The sequence below is a fragment of the Maylandia zebra genome, linkage group LG4 (assembly GCF_041146795.1).
Source record: "Maylandia zebra isolate NMK-2024a linkage group LG4, Mzebra_GT3a, whole genome shotgun sequence".
Lineage (NCBI taxonomy): Eukaryota > Metazoa > Chordata > Actinopteri > Cichliformes > Cichlidae > Maylandia > Maylandia zebra.
In genome coordinates this window covers 2,327,209-2,353,455 of record NC_135170.1, presented here as the reverse complement: position 1 = coordinate 2,353,455, position 26,247 = coordinate 2,327,209, and the positions used below count along the sequence as shown (strand labels likewise).

The window sequence follows — 26,247 nt, the reverse complement described above, 5'->3', positions numbered from 1 at the left end:
AACTCATTGGTGTGTGTTATCTGGCTTCATGGACAGATAGAGCTGGGTGTCATCTGCATAGCAGTGTAAATGTATGCTATGTCTTCTAATGATGCTGCCTAAGGGAAGCATGTATAATGTAAACAGAATTGGTCCTAGCACTGAACCCTGTGGAACTCCATAATTAACCTCAGTGTGTGAAGAGGACTCTCCATTTACATGCACAAACTGGAGTCTATTAGATAGATATGATACAAACCACTGCAGTGCAGTACCTGTAATACCTACAGCATGTTCTAATCGCTCTAATAGGATATTATGGTCGACTGTATCGAACGCTGCACTGAGGTCTAGCAGGACAAGCACAGAGATGAGTCCACTGTCAGAGGCCATAAGAAGATCATTTGTAACCTTCACTAAAGCTGTTTCTGTGCTGTGATGAGCTCTGAAACCTGACTGAAACTCTTCCAATAAACCTCTGCAGATGATCTGTTAGCTGTTTGACAACTACTCTTTCAAGGATGTTTGATATAAAGGAAGGTTGGAGATTGGCCTATAATTAGCTAAGACTGCTGGGTCTAGAGATGCTTTTTGAGTAAAGGTTTAACTACAGCCAGCTTGAAGGCCTGTGGTACATAGCTGATCATTAGAGATAGGCTGATCATATTTAAGATCGAAGCATTAATTAATGGCAGGACTTCTTTGAGCAGTTTTGTAGGAATGGGGTCTAAAAGACACGTTGATGGTTTGGAGGAAGTAATTATTGAAGTTAACTCAGAAAGATCAATTGGAGAAAAAGAGTCTAACTTAACATCAATGGTACTAAGAGTAGCTGTAGATAATATTACATCTGTGAAAACTACAAACAGCTGGAGAACTACTGAAGTTAACTCAGAATAAATAAAAGAAAGTCTGGCTTTTTGGAAGAAAAATATAAAGAAGAAAGGGGAGGCGCAAGATGCTGATGATGTTGAAAATCATTTATTCAAATAAAACCTTCAGGAGTTATTTGATCATTAAGTTGTCTCATTTTAGAGAAGCTGTTGGTTAACCTTTGTATATAGTTCTGTGTTGTTTGTTTGACCTGATGTCCTTCACCCTATCTTCACTGTGAGTTTGACCCCAGGCTGTGACAGGTGTGACTGGATGCACTTTGACAGGTTTCGCAACTCATGTCCTGTGGAATTCAGGCCCCTGGTGGCAGCAGACATCACTTTGCTGTGACAAAGGAAAACAACATGCTCTCATTTAGTCACCTGGTCTTATCATCTTTGTCTGACACATTGGTAAGATGTGTCCTTCATTCACTCTTGTGTCAAGGTCATTATATTGAGCACAGCATGGCAGCTCATAACTGTGTTGGAGCTTCAAGTCTGTTTTTGGTGCAGCTGGCTCTCTTTTTACAAGGTAAATCACCTTGGTAATGTAGCTGAACACATAACCTGGTAAGCTGCAAGTTATGCTCAGAGCTTTGTCTAAAAAGCACTGCTTCTCTTATTTACAGTGTGCTTTAAGTGCATAATTGCCATTTATATATGGAAACCGTTGAGTGGTACGTCCCTCAAAGACATAATAGATTCTATAAGTACAGACATGTACACACTAAATATACATATGTATACATATACATGCACACAGAAGGTGCATTATGCATGAATTACACGGTCACAGCATTGCTTTCTTCTCTTAACTGCAGAAAGTGTTGCTTTTTTATAATAGATTCCCATAACCCGTTCCTTTGATAATGTGTCTGATTGGAGTAGATGGTGCTCAGGTCACTGATTTTGTGAGGAAGAGAAATTAGATGCAAATCAAATGCCCTCTTTTATGTGAGCATACTCAGAGCAGGAAGTAGGAAACCTGGGACGCAAAGGAGCTAACATTAGAACAAGACCGAGAGGGGAACACTGAGGTTGGTAGAGACAACAGGAATCACAATGAAATCAAAGCAGCTATGAAAGTCAAGAAGACTAAAACTCCTAATACAGAACTCAAGAGAAGAATACAAAAATGCACCAAACACAAAAATCCAAACTTTGGCACAATGTCACGGTTCTGGGTCAGTTTTGACCCAGTATTTTGAGTTTTGATTGATTAGTTTATTTTTGAATGTTTGTTGTGGTTTTGGGCGCTATGAGTATTATTATTATAATGATTATTATTATTAGAATTCTATGTTTCTGTTTATTCACGTTTAAGGATTTGTTCTCGGTTGTATCTCACGTTTAGTTTAGTTCAGGTTCCATGTGTCATTCTGTCTGTCTGTCTCAGTGTCAGGTCTGCGTCTTGGTGTAGTGTTCTCGTTTCCTGTTTTATTGTGAAGGTCTGCGTCTCATGTGAGTGTGTTCAGTTTTACCTCTGTCTCGTCTTGTTGATTATTCCCAGCTGTGTGTAATTCCCCTGTGTTTCTCTGTGTATTTAAGTCGTGTCCTCTGTCATTGTAGTTGCTGGTCCGTCTGTGTAGCCACCATGTCTCACCCGTGTGTTCTCCCTGCTGTCCATCGTCATTCTCCTCTGCTCGTTCTTATTCAGGTTTGTGCTCTGTAGTTTAGTTGTTTTCCAGTATAGTTTAGTTTGTCTTCGTTTGCCATTTTTTCCTTTGCCATTTATTCAATAAACCACCTTCACATCTTCACGACTGCCTGCAATTGGGTCCTCATTTATTATTTTTATACGGCTTATCTCACTCGCCGTGACAGTACGGACCAGCCAGATATGGATCCAGCGGCAGTCACCCCACCCAGGGAGCTTCAGGAGGCCGTTATCGACTCTGCTTCTAAATTAATTTACCAGTGGTTAGAGCATGAGGGAGAAGCCTCTCTTTACTCGGTGGAAGCCAACCTACAACACCTTATTTCCGGTTATCCCTTGCTATTGGACTCTCTACATCCGCTCGTGCAGAATTTCGTTCTCCACGAGCTTCACCTACATCCCCCCCCCCCCCCCCCCCCCGCCGCTACTGCTCGCCCACTTGCTTCAATGGAGGACGTGCCGTCCGTACCGCCGGATGAGGAGTTACCCGGCCCGTCGGAGCCGTCTCCACGGAGGAAGCGATGTTCGTGCCGCCGGCGCGGCACCCCACAGCCGGATTTCAGAATGTCAGAGCAGCTGGCTGTGGTGAGTGAAAGGGACACTTTTGTTGACTCTGTTGCTTCTGTGACTGTGGTTTCTGGGGCAATTTTTTGTGTTTCTACTGAGGATAACAATGATTTCTCACCCATGGCCATAGCTTCTAAGACTGCCTGTTCTGAACCCTCGTTCCATGTTTATGACTGTGTCCGCTCCATTGTCCCATCCTCGCTTCCATCCCAGTCAAATGCCAGGCCTGCCGCGCTGCCCTCAGTTCAGCCAGCAGCCGCGCTGCCCTCAGGTCAGTCAGCCACTCCACCACTTATTAGGACTCCACTACAATCGTCTCCGCTACCTGTAGGTCAGTCTGTAGCCGCTTCGCTGCCTATTGCTCTGTCGCCACCAGTTCAGCTGTCTGCCAGCTCATTTACTCAGCCCCTATCTTCACTGTCTCATTCAAAGCAGGGAACACACTTCACCACAATATCTGCTGGTTCTCTTAAGCTGGCCATGTCAGAGACAGTTGCTCCCTCAAGGGCCTCCCCAGAGGCTGGGTGTCAGTCACCAGCCAACTCTGGACCCCTAGAGGTCAAGACGCCAGCGCCAGCAGCCTCACCGGAGAGCTCACCAGAACAGTCTCAGCTCTCAGCACCCCCTGAGAGTTCAAGTGAGTTCACCCGTCCGCCTCCGTCCTCTGCTGAGTGTATTGGGGAACACTTTCAGCCCTCTGAGGACTGCATCCCACTGTTGCTGCCTGAGTCTAGCCACTGTGCTGCTCAGTCCCAGCCAGTGTCCACACTGGCAGAGATCTCCGTACCTACTGCTTCAGTGTCTGTTTCCACTGGAGGGCCCGAGGAGCCCGTCCAGTCTCAAGCCATGTTAGCTGGGGGTTCAGGTGAACCCAGCCAGCGTCCTGCCTCGTCGGCTGGAGGGCCTGAGGAGCCCATGCTGCCTCAAGTTTTGTCTGCTGGGGGTTCGGGAGAACCCAGCCAGCCTCAAGTGTCGTCAGCTGGAGGGTCCAAGGAGCCCGTCCAGCCTCATGCCACGTCTGCTGGAGGGTCCGAGGAGCCCACCAAGCACCACGCCTCGTTAGCTGAGGGTCCTGGAGGACCCAGCCAGCACATCCTCACATCTGCTGACGGTCCGGGGAAGTCTGTTCAGCCGTCATCTGCTGAATCATCCCCCGCGACTTCTACATCACCACCTGCAGCATCACCGCCTGCAGCATCGCTGCCGTCAGGTCCAGTCTCTGTGTCTTCATCCACGCCTTCGTCTTTGTCTGGTCCAGCTTCAGCTCCGCCTTCGTCTTCGCCTGGTCCTGCCTCGCCTGGTCCTGCCTCGCCTGGTCCTGCGGTTGCCACACCGCCGTCAGAGCCAGCTCGACCCGTTCCGCCTCGCCTCTGCCAGCCGTTTTCCGGGCCTCTAAGTTGGCATCATGGCCTTCGGGGACGGCCTCCGGAAAGAGTTCATCGCCGCCGCTGGCATCTTGGCCGACCTCCGGACCTGCTCAGTGGGCACCACTGCCTTCCAAGTGGTCGGCCTCCAGAACTGTTGGCCCGCCGTTGCCGTGTGCACGGCCGGCCTCCAGAACTGTCTTGGTCTTTGTGTTGTCGACCCCCGGGTCGACCCCCTGAACTTTTCTTGGACTCTTGTTGAGCTCTAGTTTGGTTTTGTTTTTGATCTATTTTCCTGTGTTCTTGAACTGTTTTCTTGTGTATTTGGACTCTTGTGCTCCTTGTTTTTGTTTCGTTTTAGAGCTGCACCCATCAATTTCCAGCCTCCGTAGTCCGGCCGGTCAGCCTCCCATATCTGTAGTTATGAATCCATGCGTTTCATTCATATATAACACACACAGCAGCACAGACAAGCAGCCATACACACTCAAAGCCAGACATCAACCTCATGTTAGCGTTAAACGTAACATACCATGAAACATTGATGATAATAATAATAATAATAATACATTTTATTTGAGGGTGCCAAAACCCAAGGTCACCTTAGAAAGAGAAAAGACATCAATAAAACAGTAGATTAAAATAGATTCTAATAAATTAAAATACAGAAACCAGCAAACTACAACCACAAACAACAAAATAAAAAAACACAATTTGACAGCAAGTAAAATCTGTATTAAAGCGAGTAAGCCAGTTAATGGAGCTCATAGTACCCTATCACCCCTACAGAGCACTTTACACTTTCTTCTTCACTCACTATGTGTTTAAACACTGCTCTGCATTTGATCATCAGTTATAATTAATCTCTGGCTCTATTCCACGCTGTGTCTGTTGTCCTGGCTGCCTCTCCTCACTCCTAATCAGTCATGGCAGATCACTGTGCCTCATTGAGTCTGGTTCTGCTGGAGGTTCCTTCCTGTTAAATGAGTTTTTTTTCTTCCCACTGTCGCTAACGTGCTTGCTCTTAGGGGTTCATATGATTCTGTAGGTTTTCTCTTGATCATTGTAGGGTCTTTACCTTACAATATAAAGCTCCTTGAGGCAAGTGTGGTTGTGTTTTGGTTCTATACAAGTAAAATTGAATTGAACAGAGATGGATCCGATTACTTTTTTCAAGTAACGAGTAAAGTAAGGGATTACTATTGCAAAAACGGTAATTAGATTACCGTTACTTTCCCGTAGGAACGCTGCATTACTGCGTTACTAAAACCGTGATTTTTTTGCGAGAATGTCTCATGACAGTGACGTAAGCGAGTGCGCCGTTAGTGACAACAGCTGTGTGCAGATCAACAATGGATCACATATCGATTGTGGGAGAGAGTATGAGTGTGCAGCGTGGAAGTACTGACCTTACTTTGAGTTTGATTCCATAAAAAGTGACAAAAACATTAGTGTCCGCTGTGCGTGGGAAGAAAACTTCTTTTTACAGCGAAAAAACCCCTAAACTTCCAACAAGCACCGAGTAGCTACGACGTAATGGGAAACTCACAGAGAAACTCACGGATTCTTCCACTGACCGCGGCACACCTGCACCAGGGTAAACCTCCGCCTACCCCACTCCTGCTTTACAGGTGAAAATAGAGCAACAGGACCGCTGAGTCTTTGACTTTATTTATTTTCTGCTGTGTTTTACTTGCATCTATTTGAAAGACTGAGTGTAAACACAAAAATATTTTATTTTATGTGCTGGAATGTGCAGAAAATAGGTTTAAATGTTAAACTCATTTATTCAAGTCAGAGAATGTTGCAGATAATTACATTTTTGCTTGATGCATAAAGTTAAAAGATTAAAACTAATAAAACAAGTTTTAAAAAGAGACTTTTCCATTTGATTACATTTTGTATGATGGATTATGCAGAAAAAGTAGAATTGGGCTGAAAGATCTATCGCTTTATCACCTCTTCAGGTTGTAAATCGTGTTTTTAAAAAGTAACTAAGTAATTAATTACTTTCGAAAGTAAGTAATCAGTAAAGTAACGGGATTACTTTTTGGGGGAAGTAATCAGTAATTAGTTACTGATTACTTTTTTCAAGTAACTTGACCAACACTGTAATTGAATATGTTTCTTCTATCAGCCGTATGCTCCTGTTGACTGATGGCTATATATGATGGAAAACCAGCATGTCTTCTTGTTGCTGTTGTGGAAACGTGTGCAGGTGCAGTATACACATGGTGTGTGTCCCACTTTATGTGGGACTGGAAACGTTTTTATCTCTTGTCCCCCTGCCACACATTGAGATAGTGTACCAGATATCACCATATTTAATGAGCATTAATAACACGTCCCCCACACGTAGTTTGGCCAGTGTGCTTACTTTTAAACAATATGTGGATGAATATCGCAGAAAGAGTCACTGAGAGCTGCTTGGTGAAATGCCTCAAGGTTCTCTTAGGGCCACGTTGTAGGTGTTGTGACAGCGGCCATGCACGCCACTCAACTGCACAAACATATACATCAGTAATGGTATCCTCCCACACTTTGATCTTCCAGAAAATGCAGTGCAGCTCCCTTTCTGTAGGGGGCAGCCTTGTAACTGGAAATACTTGACAAGGATCAACCATCCTTTTAGTTTTCCTTGTCTCTTTCTGTTACATACACTCGTGCTGTCTCTCTCACTCTGTCTGTTATACACATAAACACACATGCACATGCCATCAATGATAACAAAAGATGTACAAATATGTGTGGTGGAGCACGGGTGCGTATGTCTCCCAGTGATTGGGTCCAGCCTGTTTGATTTCTCAGTGTGGATTGGATAATCTCCTAATCTGATAATGACCCACTGTAGGGATTTAGTGATTAAAGTTCCAAGGCAAATGGTCGTTGCCATGGCAAAAGAAGATGAAACTGTTTGTGTGGCTGCACAGAACAGAACTGTCACATGTAATGTTGCATGGATATCAACATACGCATCTATGCTAGAGATGTATTGTCAACATGAATTCTCTTTGAATTCACTTTTCTATTGTCAGATGTTTTAGCTTTCAGGACTGAGGGCCAAACTTTTTGATGGACAAAGTGTTGGATTTTCGTCTTTTTATAGAAGCTCATGTTTTCATTTTCAGTTTGTTTGTGATGGTCTCTGTCTGGAGTTCCAGTTTTCTTTACTCAAACACTGTTTCACCTTTGTCTGTTTGCAGTCTGGCTCTTTTCCTTGTGAGTGTTCACAGCGTTTCTGCTGTGGTCAGGCTCATCTCAGGAGGACATGTACATTTATAACAGTTATCATCATCCTTGATTGCTGTACATAACAAGGGAGACACTTCCTGTTCTTCGAAAAGTTCCTCCAAGAACAAAATAGGCACTTCTGGACCTCTTGTTTACATGCATGAATCTCTTTTAATACTTCAACTCACCAGCAGTTAACAGACAGACTCTCTAATGGAAGACAAAAGAATGCTGACATGCCGAAAGTGCAAACATTATGAATCAAAGGTATAAAAGTTTGCTTTTAACAGGTTTTTTCAAATAATGTAATGGAAAAAAAAAACCAGAATCTCAACATTAAACTCACCAAACAGACAAAAGCCATTCGCAGCCTGCTGCTTTTAGTCCAGTGGCTCAAAGAACCCTGAAGTTCTTCAAAGCATCTTTGGAAGATGCTTTGAAGAACTGCTAAGCTGCTCTCGCTATTAGATTAAAACATGCAGGATTCCATGTGTTATGCAATTCAGCTGCTGATGAAAGTGAACAAGTCTCATTTAGGTGGATTACCCAAAACATTGCTTTGCCATTTGAGAAATATGCAAAAAAACAAACAAACAAACAAACAAACCAATGAAACATGGATATGAGAGGAAATGTAAGAGTCCAGAGCAGGCAAGTCATTTCCCAGTGAAGATGGGACAACAACCAACTGCACCATTAATTCAGTTCATTCATTCATTTATTCAAACCGCACTCCGTACGTATGTGTGCGTGAGCTGTAGCACAGCCAATCAAATTAACCAGATTTTTTTAAGAAGAAAAAAAAAAACACTCAAAAATGCTGCAAAGAGTTTTTTTTTTCAGGTACATAAACTATGAAGTAGTCAACAACAAAAAAATGAAATGCAATATGCAAAACATGCAAGAAGAGAATCACAGACAGAGATGGAACAACTTCCAACTTTGTCCGACAGTTGAAGTTGCATAAAGAACGGTAGGTGGTGCTTCTCTTTGGCTACGATGAGATAGCTGACTTCATCTAACTTTGTGATCTCAACTAACTTTAATGTTTGTGTTGTCCTGCTATTTTAAAGCCGGACGCATCCAAGAATAACATGCAGCTTATCTCAGAATTGTGGGTAAAAATTATTCTTGGAGCTAGGTTTAATTGAGCTGCATTTTAAAGAGGTGCAATTTCACAATTTGTGTATATTTTCTAAGTTCACTATTTCGTCATGTGTTGAGAAAAACAGAGATTTAAAAATCACATGGTCTAATATTTACATTTAGCATAACTGCAACATTCTTCTTTTGTTTTTTTAAAGACTCGAAAGGACTTGAAGTTCAAAGTTTCAGACTTGTGACTTTACTCGACTTTTACACCAGTGACTTGAGACTCGACTCTGACTTGAGGATAAAGACTTAAGACTTACTTGAGACTTGCAAAACAATGACTTGGTCCCACCACTGCTCTCTCGTACTTTGTGTGTTAGTTAGAAGCTCCTCTGTTTGTACACTGGGCTTTTGTTTCATTTTAGATTGTGCTTCTGCCAGGTTAAAGCTCTTTACTCATCGTGGCCTCATGTCCTGGATTTGGAGCCTCCTCTCGTCTAACTACACAACAATGCAACTTCCTCCGTGTGCTGATGATTAGTCCCATGTAAGGCCTTGGTCATCCATGATTTTTTTCTCTTCCTTTCACTGGTACAATGAGCTACAGTAAGTTATCAGGGTTGAGCTGCTGTTGTCTTCCATCGTTTATTCTGTCCTGGAGCTATTATTTCAATGACAAAACAACCTTTATTAAGGTGGAATTCAGAAATTCAAAGGCAAAAAATAGAATCCAAAGTGCCACAGCTTATGCAAAGCAGCCATGAGTCGGGATAATGAACACAGACACTCTGAGCCTAAAGTGACTTTAGATACACAGGAGGTAAGAAGGGAAGTGGAGATACCTGGGGAACCTCGGAGCTGAAGTCAGTCAGGACAATGACAGACAGGAAATAAAACACCAGACAATAAAGTAAGACAGGAAGTGACTGACAAAGCTGAACTGCACACAGGTGAACAGGCTATGTGATATCTTATCTCACTTTAAACAGATACATGTAATGAAAAATAGAATTCAAATAACTACTTCTGTCAAGCTTAAAGGTTCCTTGTTACTCCTGGGAGAGATGTGGGGGCTTTACATACTATTTTATGTGTGCTGCAACATTACACAGCATTATAAAGAGACATACATAATAAAGTAAAATCTTAATTCTGGTGTTACAGAAGAACACAAACACGATGGAACCAAAGACATTAGATAATTAACACAAAATAAAATCATTTCTTTTCTGTAGACTCACATTGTGTTCATTTGTTGGGAAACGACGACACAAAGAGACACAACAGTGTGTGCGTATGTATAAACAAAGGAGAGCGCACATCGCTGACATACTCGCTCAGCTGCTCATGCTCCCAGGCAAAAAAGAAACCAATAAAACAATGTGAGAAGCAACAAGAAGTGCAGTGATGTCCCAGCTCTTTTATGACTCAGATGTGCAACTTTGCATCTAATGGGATGTTTTAGTGAAGCATGCAGTGTGTTTACACCAGTGTTTCCCAGGCTTTTGGAGCCACGGCCCATATTTCACATTAGAAAAATCCCACAGCACACCACCAAACAGACATGTCACACAAAGCATACGGATCATTCTTCCACCAAATATAGCAGAACTGGCTCGGTTTGTCCCAGTATACCTTTGTTGCTTCCTTCTGACCACTACTCATGCTAGGGCCTTCATCTGGGTCGAGTTTTCTCCAGGACCAGGTCAGACTGAACACTTTCTTTTTAAACATCGTCTCACAGCATGACTGTTATTTAAGTTCTTCTTCGTCTTCTTCTGTTTTTACTGCCAGTTGGCAACACATTTATTAGAGCAGGTGGTTGTACTGCCCTCTAGTGGAAGAGAACGTCATTGTTCTGCCCGTTACTCACGCCGTCGCTTAGAGCACCAATCAGGTTGGCCAGTACTAATAATGTTCCACGGCACACCTGATCATTTCTCACAGTGGTTGGGAAACGCTGGTTTACACTGTGTGCAGCGTGGAAAGGGGAGTTAGTGATGAGAGCCTGTTACTTTAATCAGCTGCTTAAATCAATTTCCACTTTGCTCACTGGGATAGGACCGTGTCTCTTTGTGTTTTGTGGAAAGTGTCTGGGACTGTGAAGCCTTGCCTGGTGCAGGCTCTAAAGGATGAGATGCTTCACATTTGGAGACAAATCTCAGGTTGGCTACGACTGCAGTCAAGCATTAGCCAAGCTTACATCTGTGCTCCCAAAGCCTGCCTCTGGAGTCAGTACAAGACCTCAGGGTTTGGTAAGGGCCTGGAAAGACTCCAGCTTCTTTAATCCCAACAACTGGAAAACATCACAAACCTTGTCCTGGCTTTAGACAACTCACTGCTTTAACAGTTTTGAACTGTTTTTACTGTATCTCCGCTGTCACTGTAATAATGGTTTATTTTATTGAACCGAAAAACTGATAGATTGAACAGAAATGTTCCTTTTTGTTTTAATAACAATATCTTTAACCAGGTCTTGTAAACCTAAATGTGTAATCACATACGAGTCCATGTGATAGTCAGACTGGGCTCGGATCAGTTTTTTAAAAGCTTAAAAGTTGGATTTACCGGCACGGACTGAATTCATGAATCCAGCGTGTAGTCTGAACAGGATTCAGAGAGCGTCAGGGTCGATAACCACACTGCTGTCCTTTTAAAAAATATGATGTGGATCCACGCCAGATTAATCTGCTCGACAGCTGGTTTTAAATTTAGCTTGTTTATGGCATTTTGTTCATGGACAGACAGAACCTTGTACTATAACACACCCTAATATCAGCTGACTGGTTTAAATCTTAGTCACCTGCACAGAGAAGGCTAGTCCCCATACTGCACCAGTAATAAGGATAACTGTTTCTAAGTTACAGACCTGGGTTCATTTGTCAAACTTGCCATGCTGGTTCTCTCTGGGCTCCTGCTTGCCCCACTGAGCACAGCTATTTACTGTGTCTAATGAACCCATGCAGGCGATGTGGGATCTCCGCACAGCCAAGCCTCAAACATGGACCTGGATGTGAAACTCTAGTTCATAGCTTGGCTTTTTACCCCATCAGTGACATCTGAATCACAATGGGGACTGTCACGGTCTGGGGGGCAGACCGTGGGGGATGTTGGAGAAAGGACCCAAACGCTGGACTTAATGAAATGAACAGTGGGTTTATTTACAGTGAGGTAATTGTACACCACACATTGAATCTCCAAAAGTGCTCCCTCGACTCCCGTGACGTGTCTTCTCCCAAGTGCTGGTATCCCGTGCTCTCTGCCCCTGTGCCTTCACACACCCCGTGTGTCTTGCAGTCCTGTGTTCCACTCTCCTGAGGAAAAAACACAGACACAGCCGTTATGGCACCAACTCCAGCAGGCATACACTTTAACAACACTACAAACACTGACGTGGAGTCTAACTCAACGATCCTGCGCCGGAGGAAGCTCCATCGCTCTGTTAAGTAGCTCCCCCGACGATCCTGATCAGAAGCAGGTGTGTGGTAAGCTAGGCGTGACCAGCAGCTGGCAGGGCCACACCCATCAGGCCTGCAGGTGGCTGTCCTTCATCCTCCAGCCTCACACACACACACACACCAGCATGGAACACAAGAGCACAGTGCAGCAAACATACATCCAATACACTAATAACAATAAAGGTCCACACTGTTCACGAACCCCGAGTCCCCGGCACCGGGTCCGTGACAGTACCCCCCCTCAAAGGGTCGACTCCCGACGACCCCAAAACAAAACTACAGAACAACCAACCCAGGGCGGGTGGCGGGGGGTCCAGGACGGAGGGCCCCAAAACCACTCCGCTAAACAGCCACCACAAAGCAACAAAAGAAAAACACAGGTCAACAGTTCAATCCCCCGGTCCAGTGGCAGCAAACAGTTCTGGCGGCCGACCTGTAGGACGGCAAAACAAGCGGAACCCGCTGCGGGTTAGGCAGTGGCGGCAAAAAAGTTCAGGTGGCCTACCTCTAACCCCGTGATGGAAGCAGAACGCTTCAGGCGGCCTGCCACGGATCCGGTGGCAACGGCATTGCAGCTCCGGCGGGCGGCCACGGGTCCGGTGGCGGCAGTGTGACTGCTCCGGCGGGCGGCCACGGGTCCGGTGGCGGCGGCGTTGCTGCTCCGGCGGGCGGCCACGGGTCCGGTGGCGGCGGTGTTGCTGCTCCCGCCTCAGCACAACCCATGATTCTCGATGTACCGGCCGGGCTGCAGGATGTGGCGGCCGGGCTGCAGGACGTGGCGGCCGGGCTGCAGGACGTGGCGGCCCCTCCGGCACGCCGACCTCCAGCTCTGGCTCAGCGGATCCCTCCGGACCTCCGAGCTCCTCCGGTGGCAGCGCGGGCTCACCAGGCTCGCTGAGCTCCTCTGCTGGCAACGCCGGTCCCTCCGGCTCGTTGAGGTCCGCCAGCAGCGGTGCGGGCTTCTCAGTGGGTGGCTCGCTGAGCTGCTCCAGCTCACAGTGCTCCTCCGGCATTAGCTCGCTGGGCTCCCCCGGCTCACTGTGCTCCTCCGGCTCGCCGAGCTCCCCCGGCTCACTGAGCTCCTCCGGCTCGCCGAGCTCCTCCGGCTCGCTGAGCTCTACAGCTGGCGACGCGGGCTCCCCTCGCTCGCTGAGCTCCTCCGGCTCGCTGAGCTCCTCCAGCTCGCTGAGCTCCTCCGGCTCGCTGAGTTCCACAGCTGGCGACGCGGGCTCCCCTCGCTCGCTGAGCTCCTTCGGCATGCTGAGCTCCTCCAGCATAAGCTCGCTGAGCTCCTCCGGCTCACAGTGCTCCTCCGGCATTAGCACGCTGTGCTCCTCCGGCACGCTGAGCTCCTCCGGCACGCTGAGCTCCTCCGGCACGCTGAGCTCCTGCTCGAGCATGCTGAGCTCCTCCGGCTCGCCGAGCTCCTTCTCGAGCATGCTGAGCTCCTCCGGCTCGCCGAGCTCCTGCTCGAGCATGCTGAGCTCCTCCCGCTCGCTGAGCCCCTGCTCGGGCATGCTGAGCTCCCGCTCGCCGAGCCGCTGCTCCCGCTCTCCGGGCTCCGGCTCGCAGGGCTGCACGGCTGGCCGTGCGGGCACCTCCCGCTCCCTGAGCTCCTGCTCCGCTTCGCTGAGCAGCTCCTCCCGCTCTCCGGGCTCCTGCTCCTGCTCGCAGGGCTCAACAGCTGGCCGTGCGGGCACCTCTGGCTGCGCTTCAGCCACAGATGGATGATCCGGAGGCGAAGATGGTGATGCGGTGTCCGCAGGTGGGGAAGGTGAAGGTAGAGCCGGTGAAGAAGATGGCCGAGGGGTGACTGCATGCGGATGGGATGATTACGGCGCTACAACCGCAGATGGTGAAGCCGCCAGTGGCGTGGAGACTGCTGAATGAGGCCACGCTAGTTGTACTGTTGGCCGGCTTGCAGCAGCGTCAGCGGTGTCACCATCCACTGAAAACAAAAAAGCAGATGGGGTGAGAAATGAAAAAGTGTCCTTATTACTCACCACAGCCGGTTCTTGAGATGTCCGGGAGGGCGGCTGCGGTGAGGAACGCCGGCGGCGCGAACGCCGTTTCCGGGTAGACGTCGGGGCCGGCGTATCAGGCTGAAGAACCTCAGGCTGGCCGAGTGGGGGGGCAGCCTGGATCGGAGAGTGGAGGTGAAGGGTGTTGAGCAGGAAATCCGCCACAATCGGAAAAAGATTGTCCAACACCCAGGGAAAACAAGTCAGTGTTTCCTGCAACCGCTTCTCCACAGCACAACGTAAACCCTCCGCGTGCGCTTCCAGCCACAGTTCACATAGACGATTTACTTTGTCTGTCACCTCCCTCCTGAACCTCTCCGAAAAGTCCGCTGGGTCCATCTGGCAGGATCGTTCTGTCACGGTCTGGGGGGCAGACCGTGGGGGATGTAGGAGAAAGGACCCAAACGCTGGACTTAATGAAATGAACAGTGGGTTTATTTACAGTGAGGTAATTGTACACCACACATTGAATCTCCAAAAGTGCTCCCTCGACTCCCGTGACGTGTCTTCTCCCAAGTGCTGGTATCCCGTGCTCTCTGCCCCTGTGCCTTCACACACCCCGTGTGTCTTGCAGTCCTGTGTTCCGCTGTCCTCCTGGGGAAAAACACAGACACAGCCGTTATGGCACCAACTCCAGCAGGCATACACTGACCAGCACTACAAACACTGACGTGGAGTCTAACTCAACGATCCTGCGCCGGAGGAAGCTCCATCGCTCTGTTAAGTAGCTCCCCCGACGATCCTGATCAGAAGCAGGTGTGTGGTAAGCTAGGCGTGACCAGCAGCTGGCAGGGCCACACCCATCAGGCCTGCAGGTGGCTGTCCTTCATCCTCCAGCCTCACACACACACACACACCAGCATGGAACACAAGAGCACAGTGCAGCAAACATACATCCAATACACTAATAACAATAAAGGTCCACACTGTTCACGAACCCCGAGTCCCCGGCACCGGGTCCGTGACAGGGGACATTAAGCTAACATAGCAGCTTAGTGCTGGTAATGGTAACATCAGTGATAGGGTTTATGCTTCAAACATCATCAATGTGTTATTTTTGCTGAACAAATCTGGGTGTCTTTAGTTTATCTGTTGTTTTTGTTTTGTTTTAATCAATTTCTGATCAAAATTACAGATATAAACATGGACCCGGGCTGTGTTGATGCTAACATGGACAAAACTCCGCTCAAAACAATCTATGTTGTACAGACTAAAAGTTTAAATGTACTTTCCAGGGACATGCAGGTTGTATATGAAACACACTGAGGCAAATACAGGACTATACACATAAAGTGAATGCTAATGGTGGTTAGACACAGGTGCACACAATCAACACAGTCACAGGCAGGAAGTAAAGCTAAATGCAAAAACAGAAGAAGGAAGAAGCTCAGAGACAGATGTGAAGTTAAGAACTAATAAACGTTAGTATGCACAGTAGCTAGAACTCAAAGAGTTAAGAAGAAAATGTAAAGAAGCAGGAATGAAAGAGAAAATATGTAAAGATAATTAGGGCAGCTTTAGTGTGAAGTAATAGCCATACAGACTGAAGCAAAGCAGACAAGAGCAAGAAAACCCCACTGAGCTGTAAGCAACTCCGTGTGTGTCATACAGTCTGATCTGTGCCTGGAGTATTTGAACAGCCTTCTTACAGAGGCCTATATTTAGCACGTGCTTGTGCTGTATGGATTTGTGTGCATAAGCTTATCATCACTTCATCAATTGGTACTCTCCATATCTGCTGGCAGCTGCGGAGCATCGTGATTGGAAATATGCAGAGCATATGTTAACAACCACAAGCTAACGTCCAGGCTTTTGCACCACAGCACAGACATGCTTCAAAGACTCAAAGTGCCTCTAGGATTTGCCAGGTAGGTTTTCAGGTTTTCAGCTGTTTCAGTGTCTCAGGCTGAAGCTGAATATCTCAGCACCCGGTGCTCCAGGAAACGTTCCTATGAATTTTCCTGTTATTTATTGTTTGTGTCAAAGACCTCCTGCAGCCTCACGCCCGTGTCACTCAGAAAGTTTATTTGGGGGCAGCACTTTTTAATACAGCACACAAATAATGGTGTAATTACTGACCAGTCACCATGCATTTCTTTATTCGTGTAGGGGGGTAACTTTCAGCAACTAGAATTACCATATGAGAAAAATGTTTATGTATTTTCTAATTATTACGTGCCTTTGGGCAATTTGCAAATGACACTGTAAGGATCTACATGTAATAACAATGTCAGGAAATTCTAGAAGCAAGAACCTTAAAAAATATACTTAGTGTATTCTTTCTATTCAAACCTCCACTTGTGCTGTACCTGCCAGTGAGGATATTTTACTGATAGAAAATTACACCTCAAATCTAGAAAAGTTACACACCAAACTGAATCAAAAAGAAGCTACAGAGTGTACACTGGAGCGCTCCCCCATTTATGAATGTAGTGTAACAGTGAATTCAAACACAGGCAGGTTCAGCAGGTTTTACCTGTGTCCGGTGGGAGGGGCACAGTCATGTTGCTGGGTGGAAACACACAAGAAACAGCTCAGTTACAGTCACCAGTGTTGTATCTTTAAGCGCTGTTGCCTCCATTTGATTGATTGATTTTGTCTTTGCATTAAATTCATTTTAGGGATCATGGATGAGGCTGTCTCTAACAAAAAAGCTTCCTAGCAGCACTGAGCTGAGACAGCACTGTGGTAACTTTTCTTTTTCTTTCTCGCATTTTTGTAACATTAGCTGATCAAAATAAAGCCAAAATGAAGAATCGTTGTTTGAGTAGTGAAGATGACAGCATAGACGGTCTGAATGCTAAAGATGAAGGCAGAGTAATGGATGTCATCTGGGGATTAAATTGCAGTTCCTAAATGGAGAGCAGGGCACTTGTGCATTAATGTGTTTAAAGGCTCGTAAGCCCCTCCTCTCTGGCTCAACAAGAACTTGTTAGCGCAGTGGCCAATATCGTCTTAAAAGAAGCTGTGGTTGATACAAATGGAAGTGTGGGTAGAATCTATGGAAAGACTCATGTTCACGCGTAACGAGGCCAAACACAATTAAACACGTTACCATCAAAGTAGCACAAACATCCAGAGAGAGGGGGAAAGGCAGATTCCGTTGAATGGAGCTGTTCCCAGCAACAAATAAAGCCGCTGCACAGCCACAGCAAGAGAAAATGACAGGTAGGGTGAGAAATGTGTGCGAAACAAACCACCGAATCATTTCCAGCCCCAGAGGGTTTTTTTTTTTTCATTTTCCGCCGACTTTAGTTATGTAAGAGATTAACCGTGTGGCTGAAGGTGGAGATGTTTGGAGCGCACAGGCTGCTTCGCTGGAATTAGTGCCTGTGCACCATCATGTGGCTGCTGGCTGAAGGCTGAACGCTGCGACCGAGCCTCCGCCTGTCTCACCGGAGAACCGGGCTCCATGTCAACATGCCAACGTTTTCAGTCATGTACAAAGGAGCGGTGATCATCAGCAGGTAAAGGCGAGCGGCTGCGTGTGCAGGTAGAGGTTAGTCTGTGTGACAGCAGCGGTGACACGATGCTGACAGCTGAACTCTGGAAACACGGAGATGCGTTTACTAACCATAACTCTGTCCCGTGGAAACCAAACACACCGCGTGTCTTCTCGGTCTTTTTCTGGTAACCGTGACGCTGACTGTCCGTCTGTAACACAGGCGCGTGGATCTGCTTCGTGTCTCACACGGAGCTGTGCTTCGTGCTCTTCTCTCAGGCTTATCGATATGTTCTAGTTTTCCGCGTGAAATGATGCAGTGATCTTTCTTGCATGCGCTACAAACGGATGAGCTCCACATCAGAGACCAAGTGCGTCCCAAGTTTCCTTTGAAAAGAGCCTCTATGAGGCACTTTATCGGCTCTCATTAGCGGGTTCCATTGTGGACATTTAATGTTCAGTCTGTGCTTTTACTGTGTGGCTCATTGATTTTGTAAATGTTGCTGATTTGATGATCCGTGTTTTACCAAAGTTGGAACATTTACTGACAGACGTTTGGAAGCTTGTCTCATCGACATTTTATCCGTTAGGGTGAATGATGCAGTCGGCAGTGTGGAGCTGCTTCAGTTATGTTTACAATATGTTTCTCATGCCACAAGTTATACTTCATCCATGTGTGTCTAACAACACAACCACTGAGTTTTTTGAATGGCACCAAGCTTCAGCGAGTGTATTCGTGACTCCGGTCATGCCCATAGACTGTATGAACCTTACAAACAAATAAATAAAATGTTATTTATACAGCACCTTTCTAGACAGTGTCACAAAGTGCTGCACATAAGATAACAAATAATAAAAGGAAAAAAAAAACAATATAAAACAGGCAAAAATTAATCAAAAACAGTTAAAAAGGTGAGTTTTGAGTTGTTTTTTAAAAACAACGACTGAGTCCACAGTTCTTAATGTTTGGGGGAGAGAGTTCCACAGTCTCGGGGCCACAGTGGCAAAAGCTCTGTCACCCTTAGTTCTCATCTTAGTCTTTTTAATAGCAAGTAAGCCCTGATCTGATTACCTCAGGGACCTGCTAGGGACATATGGCTGTAGCAGATCAGAGATGTAGACTGGTGCCAGTCCATGCAAGGCTCCGAATGTCAAGACCAGGAACTTAAAATGGACTCTAAATTCCACAGGAAGCCAGTGAAGCTGAGATAGCAATGGTGTCACATGTGAATTTAGGATGACCTAAAACCAGAGACCATCACAGAAAAGGATCGGTGATGTAGATATGAGGAGAACCACTCTAAGGCAGTTCCAGATACACCAACCCAGTGTTGAAGCCTTTCAAGGAGGATGTGGTAGTCAACACTGTCAAAAGCCGATGTGAGGTCCAACATAAGTAGGACAGAGTATTTTCCTGCATCATTACTCATCAAAATGTCATTTGAGACCCTAAGAAGGGCTGTTTCTGTGGAGTGAGCTCATTTTTGGCATTTATTAGACAGAGATTGAGCATTAAAAAGCGCCATATTCAGCGAGGTAGAAGCCTCAGTATTTGCAGGGGCTCGAGTTACAGGACATAGATACTTTTGAGTAGTGATGGGTCGTTCGCGAACGAAATGGCTCTTAGAGCCGGCTCTTTGACGTGAACGACGCGAGCCGGCTCCTTATCGCGAGCCCTCACGTGGGTTTTTTGTTTTTTCTTTCTTTCTCTCAGCCTCTCTCTCGCACTTTTTTCCGCTTCACTCTGCACGCGAGCCTTGTGCTTTACGCTGGGCAGAGGGGGGAGGGGCGGTAGTTACACTCAGTAGCACAGGACAACCCGTTCTCACTCCCAAAGCGTAACATTTTACGCTAGGTGACAAATCGTCACCATATTACGTTTTCGGCTACCCACCACGTTCCTAAATGACGACCTCGGAAAAAGAGGAAATATGAGAACCGTCTGGACTGAACCTACACATGTTCGCTCTTTTTCTTCAAATCGCTTAGAAACACGCTATTTAACATCATTAAAGTCCTGGTTAAGGTCAGGAATAAGGTTATGGTCAGGGCTAGGGATAAGGTTAGGTTTAGGGCTGAAATACAGGGCTGGAACGTCTATTACCGCGGGAGCGTCATTGCACTGGATTCCAGCAATAACCCGCCGCGTACCATAAGAACGCCGAAGGTCTCCTTTCGCGTTCCTCAGGAACGCCGCAGGACGTGACAAAACGTCGACATGTTACGCCTCGGGAGTGAGAACGCTCTGCACAGGAACAGAGCCAGAGAGAGAGAAAGAGAGGCAGGGACAACAACATTAGAAAGGTATAGTAATCATCCACAACTATTTTCGGTTGCAGATGATAAAGGATTGAGAAAGTTTATTCATGCAGGTCCATATGACAGAGAATATGCATGTTCTTTTAGTTTTCATATTATAATTTATATTTAATTGTGTTGTGGTTTGCAGTGTTTTGTGTTCTTTTCACTTTAAATTTGTGAAAGGAAAAAGCTGAAAATTTAAATAGTTAAAACTTGAAATGTGAATAGTTGATTTTTGTATTATATGATTTATTTATTACATTTTATGTGGAGTGAATAAATAAAAGTATATTTACGGTGGCCCCTAGAGACAAAGCACATACAAACTTCAAATCACGTACGAACTCTGAAGCATGTACAAACTCCAAAACACGTAAAAACACGTACAAACTCCAAAACACGTAAAAACACGTACAAACTCCAAAACACGTAAAAGCTCCAAAAACACGTAAAAACACGTACAAACTCCGAAGCACGTAAAAACTCAGAAGCATATAAAAACTCAAAACACGTACAAAAGACAACAGAAGTGCTCCAGGATGCTGGGCGCAGTGTTGAGCCTTTGTTATCTTGTGGCTACACAAGCCAGCAAGTACCAACGACCGGATTTGGTGTGTGGTAATAACAGGTAAATGAACTTTTTTTTAAATTATTTGAATATATATATGAGTGCCTGTGTATAAATACACAAACAATGCACACATGCTTTCAATTGTGTAATTTAAGTGATCTAGTAGCTCTGCTTTGGAAGTTCAGTTCATGCTAGAAATGTGTTTTGGAGTTTGTACGTGTTTTGTCTCTAGGGGCCACCGCATATATTTATATATAAACATATATAAATAAAACCACTTGTTTTTACGTTAGTAATTCCTTTTGTGCATAATTTTATATTATTGTTAATAATAAATTAATTAAAGCAACAAAACAACCTGAAGAGCCGGTTCGGAGCCGAAAGAGCCGGCTCTTTTTAGTGAGCCGAACCGAAAGAGCCGGATCTCTAAAAAGAGCCGGAAATCCCATCACTACTTTTGAGTATCTACGTTTGAGCCATCACGCTCGTAGAATCCACTCACCGAGGGAATAAAGGGCCAGACGGCAGAAGAGTCTGGATAAACCCTCCTCAGACAGGGAAGTGGAAGACAAGTCCCCCTCCATGGAGCTTTTCCGAGCACAGGAGACAAGGTCTGCTCGGCGTTTCTTACCAGCCAAACCCCGCCGCCAGTAAAGCCTGAGCTTTACCCAAATACCTCCTCTTCTCCCTCTCCTTCTCCGTGGTCTAGAGGAACCGCCGAAAGTGCCTAGCGAGGCTCCAGCTGATGGAGGCGGGTGGAAAATACCGGCGGAGGACGAAGAGACATTGTGAGGCACCATAGAGGATTGGATGGATAGCAAAGCCAGACGATCATACACCAAGGCAGCCAATACATCGTTAAAACTAAGTGAGAACAGCAGAGCAGAAAAAAATAACACAAAAGTAGCAGAGCGCGACAAACTGCACCCGGCAGCGGCAGAGCCAAACACAGGCGCCATCATACCTTTCTTTTCAAAAGGCCAGCAAGGGTTAACGGCTATAGTTGCATAAAAACTGTATGTCCTGTAGTGTTACATGGGTAATCTGCTGTCACCTCTGGAAACACACAAGGCATTAACCAATGAGCGGGTGGTTTCATGGCTGGATCCACCCCTCACTGCCATATCCAGGTTGGAAACAAGCAGTCGGTGATTTCACATTGGCCTCATCCATCTTTTATGTTGTCTGTGGTTATGCCTATGGGTTTAGCTTTTGCCACTGTATTGGTCTGAATGTGATATAACTCAGTGCACTCAATTTTTTTAGGACAATTACTCAGCTTGCCGTACACCTGTAGACCTGAGGGTTAAACTGGGACTGGGGAAAGGGGGGAACCTTTGTAGCTGTTCAGTGGCAGGAAATGACTAATCAGCTGACCCGTGCTGGTTCTGAGGTTTAATGCTCTTTGTGGATTTTACCAGCTGCATTCTAAAATATATGTGGAGATGTTACGTGAACCATCATGGCTGCTTTCCAACTCCTGGCCAATGTGACCTTTGTACAACTACAATTCCAAAAAAGTTGGGATGTGGTGTAAAAACATTTTATTCAGAATAGAACATAGAGAAAGCATCAAATGTTTCAGCTGAAACATTTTACTGCAGTCCTGAGCAAAACTTTAAGACCACTTGAAAAACGGCAAAAAATCCTATTTTGCATGTTTGGATCTTAACAAGGTTCCAAGTAGAGCTTCAACGTGCAACAAGGAGGAATGGGAGTGACACAAAACATTTTTGGATCATGCAATTTATTGAAAACAACACTTAAACTGAAACAGGCTGTTTCACAGCTGATCAAAAGTTTAGGTCCACATGCCTTAAGGCCAAATCTGTGTTAAAATGTGGATTCATCATTTTCTGTCAGGTAGTCTCACTGTCATGACGTTCTGATGGCAAAGGCAAAAAACGTTCCCTTTTGAACGTGGTCGGGTTGTTGAACTGCATGAGCAGGGTCTCTGACAGCGCGCCATTGCTGCTGAGGTGGGGACGCAGTAAGACAGTCATTTGGAATTTCTTAAATGATCCTGAGGGTTATGGAACAAAATAGTCAAGTGGAAGACCCAAAACAACTTCACCAGCACAGAGCCGAAGGATCCAACTGGCTGTCAAGACACTGGAAGATCCTCGACCCAATTTAAGGCCATTACTGGTGCCGACTGCAGCCCCATAACCATCAGACGGCATCTCAGACTGAAGGGCTTCCAAAACAAGAAAGGTCTTCAAAGGCCTCGTGTCCTTCGATGCCACAGAACTGACTGTTTGGACTTTGAGCGCCAAACATGGGACATTGAAAGGTGGAAGAAAGTTTTATTCGCTGATGAGAACACATTTAACCTTGATGGTCCTGTTGGTTTCCAACGTTACCGGCATGACAAGCAGATCCCACCCGAGGTGTTCTCTACGCTCCACAGTGGAGGGGGGACCATAATGGCCTGGGGTGCTTTTTCCTTCAGTGGAGCTTCAGGAGGTGCAGGGGCGTCAAACAGCTGCTGGCTGTGTCCAGATGTTGCAGAGAGCGTCCCTCATGACTGAGGGCCCTCGTCTGTGTGGTAACCACTGGGTTTATCAACAGGACAATGCTACAATACACAATGCTGCAGGACAAAAGACTTCTTCTAGGACAATAACATCACCCTGTTGGACCATCCTGTGTGTTCCCCTGATCCAAATCCAACTGAGAACCTTTGGGGATGGGAAGTTTACAAAAACGGACAACAGATCCAGGCAGTAGATGCCTTCATGCGGCCGTCTTCACCACTTGGAGAAATGTTCCCTCTCACCTCATGGAAACACTTGCATCAAGCATGCCACAACGAATTTTTGAAGTGATCAACAATCACTGTGGAGCGACTCATTACTGAGTTCATGTTTGCAACATTGATTTCTGTTTTGGTGGGTTTACAGGTTTTTTGGAGGTGTGGTCCTAAACTTTGATCAGCTGTAAAACAGCCTGTTTCAGTTTAAGCATTGTTTGCATGCTCAAAAAAATGTTTTGTGTCACTCCCATTCCTTCTTGTTGCATGTTGAAGCTCGACTTGGTACCTCGTTAAGATCCAAACATGCAAAATAGGATTTTTTGCCATTTTTCAAGTGGTCTTACAGTTTTGTTCAGGACTGTATTTCATGAAAATGGCATCAACATCTTTCAAAACAATTGGGTCAGGGCAACAAAAACCTGGAAAAGTAAGTGGTGCTCAAAAGAAACAGCTGGAGTAACATTTAGCAGCTAATCAGGTTAACTAGTAAGTAACACAACTGGGTATGAAAAGACTGTCGTGGAGAGGCTGATGAAAAAACTGCCAACAAACTGTGGTGCAGTTTCACAATTTTTTTCATTTTCTTTTTTTCATTTGTTTGTGTGATCTTTGGTCCTTCAAGCAGCACTGCATTAACAACAGACACGATTGTGTGGTGGAAATCGATGCATGGGCTCAGGAACACTTCCTGTGCTGTCCACACATGCAGGTTAAAGCTCCACCCTGCAAAGAAGAAGCCATATGTGAACATGATCAGTGATTCTCTGGACCAAAGCTCATTTAAAATGGACTGTAGCAAAGTGGAAACCCGCTCTCTGGTCCAAGGAATACAAATACAAATTAGCATTTCCAGTAGGAGAAACGTTTCGTCACTCATCCAAGTGCAGGTTTCCCCAACCTTATAAACAGTACATTTGCCTAAAAACTGAAACTAGCACCACTGAACAACGGGCTGTGAGCTCAGTTTCTTCATCATTAATATGCAAATTGTCATGACCATTAATCAAAGACAGCCCAAAGCAGTAAAATGAATCCAAACCACAAAAATACAAAAATCAACAGTGAATCCCGCTGTTCTAGTGTGAGACTGTATATCCATCCTTAACAGATGATTTTGAAAGGTCCAGCTCCATCCTGAACGTTGCATCTTTGTGTTATCAGCCAGTGTTTCTTTCGAAGTTCAGCCTCATTGTTGTTACTGACAGCAGTGGCGAACCCTCTGCAGCTAAAATATTGATAGTCCTTTTTGTCATTTGGGTGTAGACAGGAAGGGAACTGCAAACTAAAATAAAGTGCTAAAAAGACATCATTCCAGATACCAAAAAAGTGACATTTATGGTTTGTTCATTTGCAGTATTCTGCATTGTCTTTAGTAGTGTCTAATGAGGGAAGCAAAGGGATGCTTTGCAAGTGTTAGATGAGGATTAGTAAAGAGGGAAAAGGGGAAAGCTGCAGTGTGCAGTCCTCTTGTGCAGCATTATTGCATAAGACGAACAACATGTGTGCCAGCCCTATCTCTCAGAGAATTGCTCACTGTGTGAGATCTTACCAAGATGCTTTGGAGTTACCCAATGCTGCCGTCTCATTTCTGCTTCCTCTGCTACTGTCACAGCTGTATTTGGTCTTGTCTTCAAACAGCAGTGTGAGGAAAGAATTCTTTTGTGTTCATAATTTGAGAAAGATTTTTGACAGTACCATGAATAGAAGACTAATTTTCACAATGAAGTATCTGCAGCACACACTGAAGACACACTCCTTGCCTTGTGTGTGGTGACAAAGTCTCAGGCCTAGACAGGAGAAGCTATCTGAGGTTAAGTTCCCAATACTATAGTTCTCCTATGTGATGGATGGATTCTGACTGTGTAGCAGTGCAGCCTGTGAAAAAAATAGTTAGATTTGGGTTTTTTTTCCTATTTCGTCATCTTTTTCTCCCTCACTCTCTTTCCTTTCCCTGCTTCCTGCTTCCTTTTTATCCACTGACCTCTAACAGGACACTAATGGGTCCATACGGAGTTGACCGGGCTGTTCATTCCATGGAGTTTACAGACTGTGAGAATGGCCTAGGTAAGTCTTTTCATACTTCTGTCCCCACACACCTCAACACTCGACTACTCTCCTTTGTGTTTGCAGAGGTCACATGTGTTGCTGCTTGTAGATGTTGCTCTGGCTCTTTAACTTCAATAAGATGCTCAACTTAAGTTCTTTCATTTTTTTCACTCGCACTTGTCTGACTGCTTACACAGCTCACGTCTGACTTAGGATCCGCATTCAAATAGTGATTACTTAAAAAGTAGCCAGTACTGTACTGTAACATATTTAGTAAAAAAATGTCCATGAAATGACGTTGACTTTAGTGATCCATTAGTTTGTGGACAAAGCACAGTTTCCATAAGACATTAAAGGAGAAGAACGATTTTGGAAGTTCCACATATGGCAAACAAAAACTTACCAACACCTACAGTAAGACCGCGCCATAGAAAACAGAATCAGCTTCACCCCGCCTCACCACCACATACAACCAGGGTTTGTACATCAAAATATGGATGTGCCATGGGCTCCCCAGTGTCAGCCATTGCAGCCAGCCTTTATAAGGAGGAAGTGGAAAGTAAAGCTTTTGGTTCTTTCAAAGGAACAGCCCCTAAATACCGGCACAGATATGTGGATGACATCTGGGTCAAAATCAAAACCCAAGAAGTAGAAGAATAATAGTTTGCCATTTCTGGACTGTGCTGTATGCATTGAGGAATATGGAAACCTCAACACTGAAGCCCACACACACAGACTAGTACCTACTCTTTGACTCCAAACATCCTGTGGAACACAAATTTGGAGTAATCAGGACCCTGCAACACCAGAGAGAAGAGAAAGAAAAGGAACACGCATGGATAGAAAGTTCTTAAAACATGTGGTTATCCCAACAGGACCTTCGTCAAA

At 45.4% G+C, this 26,247-nt stretch overlaps 1 protein-coding gene across 5 annotated transcripts in view; it reads left to right on the top strand.

The window, feature by feature from the left end:
- si:dkeyp-72e1.9 (syntaxin-binding protein 4) overlaps positions 1 to 26,247 on the top strand; it is an 80,095-nt gene that overhangs the window by 3,995 nt on the left and 49,853 nt on the right. For 2 of the 5 annotated variants that reach the window (XM_076882859.1, XM_076882858.1), the window contains exon 2: positions 25,304 to 25,377. In XM_076882859.1, coding sequence (XP_076738974.1) covers positions 25,304 to 25,377 — 74 coding nt within the window. Of the gene's footprint in view, positions 1 to 15,964; positions 16,113 to 16,907; positions 16,933 to 17,495; positions 17,712 to 25,303; positions 25,378 to 26,247 lie in introns of those variants that run through there. The other 3 variants (XM_014413197.2, XM_076882860.1, XM_014413196.2) reach the window with 3 other exon arrangements.